Source organism: Protopterus annectens, chromosome 5.part1, assembly GCF_019279795.1.
Source record: "Protopterus annectens isolate FY-2018-M chromosome 5.part1, PAN1.0, whole genome shotgun sequence".
Lineage (NCBI taxonomy): Eukaryota > Metazoa > Chordata > Ceratodontiformes > Protopteridae > Protopterus > Protopterus annectens.
In genome coordinates this window covers 565,961,860-565,967,859 of record NC_056736.1, presented here as the reverse complement: position 1 = coordinate 565,967,859, position 6,000 = coordinate 565,961,860, and the positions used below count along the sequence as shown (strand labels likewise).

General features: G+C 45.5%; 1 protein-coding gene across 1 annotated transcript in view; it reads right to left on the bottom strand.

Moving 5' to 3' along the window:
* Positions 1-6,000, bottom strand: part of XPO4 (exportin 4) — a 1,500,264-nt gene that overhangs the window by 1,111,624 nt on the left and 382,640 nt on the right. Inside the window, exon 6 of the mRNA XM_044073186.1 lies at positions 1,588-1,604. Within this exon, the coding sequence (XP_043929121.1) occupies positions 1,588-1,604 (17 nt within the window). The remainder of the gene's footprint in view (positions 1-1,587; positions 1,605-6,000) is intronic.

Sequence of the window (6,000 nt, the reverse complement as noted above, 5' to 3'; positions counted from 1 at the left end):
TATCAGCATAAGATTTTCTAGTACTGGGCCTTCTGGCTTCCAAAATGACATCCATCACAGGTTTACTGAGAGATGTGGTTGGTAAAATTAGTTGATTAGCCATGCTGCAAGATTCAGAGTTTGGAACAGTGTGTGCAGAATTTGATAGTTCTGCTGAGACAGTAGGTGAGGTGTTTGAGGCAAGTACCACGGTGGAAGGTGTGACATATTCCTTAGAAGCGGGTACCAGTGTTGGCGAGGCCAGTCTGGAGCAATTAGAATCATTTTTGGTTTTTCCTGTCTGACTTTTAGTAAGACCTTTGGAGAGTAGAGGCAGAGGGGGAAAGGCATAGACTGATAGGTTTTTCCAGCTGAAGGATAGAGCATCCACTTTCCATTTTCCAGCTGAAGGATAAAGCATCCACTTTACATGCTTTTTTTGATGAGTTCTTGTGCAGAATTTGTCCAACTGATAGTTTTGGGGAGAGGCAAATAGATCTATGTCTGGGCTTCCCCATTTTTGTGTTAACATGCTGAAGACTTGTGGATCCAGTTTCCATTTGTGTGGGTCCATAAGATTTCTGCTTAGGTCGTCTGCTAGAGTATTTTGCTTTCCTGGCAGGAATTGAGCTTGAAGATGTATTTGGTAAGTCAAGGCTGTGTTCCACAAGGCCATGGCTAGTCTGCAAAGGGGTTAGGAGTGGGTACCCCCTGCTTATGTACCACATAACTGTGGTGTTGTCTGTCTATCAGTAGTTGTTGTCCTGGATGAAGCAAGTCCTTGAAGGCTGTCGGAGCATTCTGAACAGCTAGCATTTCTTTCTGGTTGATATGTAGATGCATTTGGTTTGGGCTCCATTTGCCCTGAATGCATCTCCCTGCCAGGTGGGCCGCCCCCAAGCATAGTCTGATGCATCTGTAGTTAGGGTTTGGGTGGCAGAGTAGAATAAATGACAGTCCCTTGTTTTGGTGACATGTCTCTGCCCACCAAAGAAACTCCTGTTGCAGGCAGGTAATGAGAGGAATCATTGTTTCCAGGCTGTGACAGTGTTGACTCAATAGCTTTTTAGGTACCATTGAAGTTTCCTCATAAGCAGTCTTGCATATGGAATTAGTAGAATTTGGATGCCATGAATACCAAAATCTGCAAAATTTGTCTTGCAGATAGCTGGGTTTTTGTTGCCATTTGCTTGAAGTATGTTGTTGATTGCATTTATTTGTCTGGCGTGAGGTAAGCCATCAGGGCAGCTGTATTCAAGCTTGCACCCAGGAATGTAATTTGAGAGGGTACCAGTTGTGATTTCTTTTCGTTTATGGTGTACCCTAGGCATGCTAGAAGCCTTTTTACAAATGCCAGATGTTGAAGAAGAGTGTCCTTGTCCTCTGCCTGAATGAGACAATTGTCCAGATAAGGATACATGTGAATGTTTCTTTGTCTGCAGAATGCAATTACTGGAGTCAGGTACTTTGTAAAGACCCTGGGTACAGTAGATAAGCCAAAGGGCAGTGCAGAGAATTGGCAATGCAAAAAGCCTGCTTTGAAGCGGAGGTATCTTCTGCAAGATTCCCTTATTGGGATATGCCGGTATGCCTCAAGCCTAGAGTTACCAACCAGGCATTCTTGCCTAGCATAGGCAGTAGCTGTTGTAAAGTCAGCATTTTGAATTTTGGAATGTCCAGGAACATGTTCAGAATTTATAAGTCCAGAATAGGACGCCATGATTGTCTTTTCTGGATAACAGGAAAAGCCTTGAATAAAATCTTTGTCCTTTTCTTGTACTGGTTGAATAGCCCCCATATCCATGAGGGACATGACTTGTTTCTGGGCCTCTGCCCACTGGTTTGGTGGCAGATCTGGCCATCTGTTTGGAATTGGCAGAAATGAAATCTGTACCCCCTGGGATACTATGTTTAATACCCACTTGTCCTGGGTAATTAAATGTCAACTTGGAGCATGAAGTGCTAGTTTTCCCCCCAACGGGGCTGTCAAAAGATAAGTGCTTACTGTAGGGTTGTGCTTTGTTACCTCTAGATTTGAAGGTGGAGGCACCCCATTGCTTTGACCTGTAATATCCCTGTGATTGATATCTGGAGCCTTTGGAGCGCCTGGGTTTGCCCTGAGTGGCTCTGTTGGACACAGGAAAGGACCAATTCTTAGTAGGCCAGTGCCTACTGAATCGGGTGGCTGCACTTGCAAGAAATCATTTACAGTTTGCATAGATTTAGCTTTGTCTTCCATTTTCTTTAAAACCTCTTCTGCCTTATTACCAAAAAGACTATCATGCTGTAAAGGGGCATCCAACAATTTAGCTTTAACATGATCAGGCAGATTTTGCTCCTCGAGCCAGGTATGCCTTCTTATCACAGATCCAGTTACGGCGGCCCTGCAACAGGCCTCCAAGGAATCAAAACCACATTGCAAAATATGCTTTCCAACCTGCTCTGCTGAATGCAATAAATCCTGTAACTCTAGTTTCCACACAATCAGAAATCAACATAATTTTCTGTTTCAGTAAGCCCATAACATGCTGTTGATATTTAAGCATATGAAATTGGCAGTTTAAAGCCTTGATTGCCAAGGTTGCAGACGTATAAACCTTCTTTCACCATCTATCCAGCGTCCTAGAATCACTATCAGAAGGGGTAGGATTTTTGGCTGTAGAAGCCTTAACACCCTTGGGACCCCGAGAAATAGTCTCAGGATCAGCAGCAGGATTTTTGAAAAGAAATTTGTGGAAGTCAGGAACCCTGTAACATCTGTCTGGCTTACTAGGAGCCAGAGGCAGGGAATCAGGGGCCATGCTTGATTCCGAGAACATTACAACAGCAAGCTGCCTGTCAGGCGCTAGAATCCGCCACATAACACAAGCACTCAGGTCACTCCACAGCAAGTACAAGTATGACTCAGTCATTGTCCATGCCGGTGTGAACGACCTGAGACGTACCTCCCTGGACTACATGAAAAGAGACAGAGAAGCTCTCAGATTATGTAGCCCAGGCCGGTATGACCCTGACCCTGAGCAGTATCCTACCGTCACCAAGAATGATGCCACAATACAGAGACAAAATGATCAGCTTTAATAATTGGCTTAATTACTGGTGTCATTCTAAGGGGATCCAATGTCTGTCTGCCTGGGATGACATGCTTGACAAGCCACGCTGCAAGGGACGGCTTGCACCTGTCACCCTGGGCTTCCGGATATTGGCAAAGGCTCTTGCCACCCCGTGAGTGCCTTTTAGGCAAGGCTCAAATGATAAACCTACCGCCTAGAAAACAAAAATGGAGAAAACTAAGGGTAATACTGCTCAATGCCAGAAGTCTAAACCTCAAGATGCACGCCTCAAAGCCCTCCTCTGTATGGAGAACATCAATGTCTGTGCTGTGACTGGAACCTGGTTCAAGGCTCCTGAGAGCACCTCAGCACTATCAGGTTATACCTCATATCATGCGTTCGCCCCAAAATCCGGACCGAACCACAAAAGGCGGGGAGTATCCATATTCATAAAGGATACCCACACCTCCAGGTTAGTGGCAACGCGAAGCATCGGAGACCATCCAGGTGCAATTAACCATAGGTAAAACTGCCCTACAGTTTGTAACATGCTACAGACCACCTTCTCAAACTCAGGAAACCCACACAGCCTTCCTGAAGACACTGGAGAGTATGAATGTCTCTCCAAACACCATCATATTAGGTGACTTCAACTACCCAAACATAGACTGGGAACATTACTCAAGCCCCAACACCCTAGCCCAAAGGTTCCTTGAGCTCATAAACTCAAATGCTATGGAACAACTAGTCACCATTCCACAAGAGGAGAAAATATACTAGACCTGATCATCACAAACATGGGGACAAAATGCTCCACACGAAGTATATCCCTCATTGGTGAGATCAGACCATAAATTAATCTCACTGGAGATCCACATCCCGCCCCACCCCAGCAAAAAGACCACAGTGAAGAACTTCTCAAAAGCAAACTTCACACTTCTTAAGACTGGAGTGGTATCCTTCAAGGCCCCGAGCCAGTGGAAACCACAACCCACGCTGCTGAAACCCTTACAAATGCCTTCTACGAGCACCTCCAGGAATGTATGGATCAAGCAATCCCTAATAAAATCAAGACCCTTTCCACCAAAGGCAGGTGCCTGGTCTGGTGGACTCCAGCCATAAACAAACTCTACAACAAGAGGAGAAAGCTACTACATGACAGAGCAAAATCCCTAAATAGGAAGGCATCTCTGATCAATACTAGCAAAAAACTACAATCACTCATAAAATCATCCAAGGCCAACTTTGAGAGAAAAATCGCTAATGACACAAAAGACAATCATAAAGCCTTCTTTAGCTATGTTAGAAACCTGGGTGGAAACTCCCAGATATGCTCAGAATTAGTCCAAAATGATAAAAAAAATCACTGAACCCACAGACATTGCAAACATACTGGCAGACAGGTTCAGTGCAAATACCAAAAGGAGAAATATCTATCCCACCAGAGTCTAGCCTCCCAAACATCTCAGCTGCCCAGGTGAGCTGCTCTCTCTAAAGCAAAAAAACACAGCATCAATGGGACCGGATGGTATCCCCGGCTGTGTGCTACACGAACTCAATGAGGAACTAAACCCACACAAGGCTGCTGTTTAATCTTAGCCTTACTACAGGATACGTACCCAAAGAATGGCGTACGGCAACTGTGGTCCCACTCCACAAAGGCGGTGCTTCTACGGACCCTGGAAATTACCGCCCCATAAGCTTGACGAGCCTTGTCTGCAAAGCTATGGAGAGGATCATAATGGAACTCATAAATAAAGACATTGGGGACCTACAGACACTGGATCCTACCCAATTTGGCTTTGTCAAGGGCAGATCCTGCCTCTTGAACTTGGTCGACTTTTTCTAAACAGTCACTAAGGCCATTGAGGGTAAGGCAGTTCACACAGCCTACCTTGACCTAGCAAAAGCGTTCGACACAATACCCCACTCGGGCATCATAGAAAAGCTCACCAGCTTAGATGTAAATCCATATGTCACAAGATGGGTTGCAAACTGGCTCAAGGACAGAACACACAGGGTTAGAGTTGCTGGTGCCATGTCAGACTCTAAGCCGGTTACGAGCGGTGTCCCACAGGGCTCGGTCCTGGGCCCCCTCTTGTTCGGCATTTATTTTTCTGAAGTGCAGGCAAACATAGGGGGATTGTGGCTGACAAAATTTGCAGATGACTGCAAACTGGGCACCATAATTGACACTCCATCAGACACAGACATCCTCCAGAAAGGTCTCATAGAAATGGATAACTGGTGCCAGAGCCATGGCCTTAAGCTAAATGCCAAAAAATGTATAGTCATACCCTTTGGGAAAAACAAGGTAACCCCTAATTACCACATAGGTGGTAATTCATTAAACACGGAAGACGTTATCAGGGACCTGGGGACCCAAGTTGACAGTAACCTCTCTTTTGACACTCATTGCCAAAGTGGTTAGGAAGACCTTCTACATTGCCCACCTGATCATGAAGGGATTCACATCCAGATCAGGAGATGTCATTGTACCCCTGTACTCTTCACTTATCAGACCAATGATTGAGTACAACGCCCCATTCGGAATGTACCTTACCCGACACCTGCAGCAGTTGGAAAGACACCAAAAGTTCCTCACCAAAAGGATAAAGGGGCTCAAACATATGTCATACGATGCCCGACTGAAGAAACTCCAGCTCTATTCAGTCGCATACCGTCTGCTCAGAGGTGATCTGTGCCTGACATACAAGGCCATGTCCAACCCGGAATTAATGGACATGCTCCACCTCAAAAAATCCAAATCCACCAGAGCCATGAGAGCAAGAGACTTAAACCTCAACATGGATATAAATAGGACGTGCTGGAGGGACAGATTCATCACCCAGAGACTCCCTACACTATGGAACAGAATCCCAGTCCATGTGAGGCAGAGCCCCTCACTGACTCTGTTCAAGAGAAATCTTGACGAGTGGATGGGAGATCGTAGGTTTACCCCGGGAAT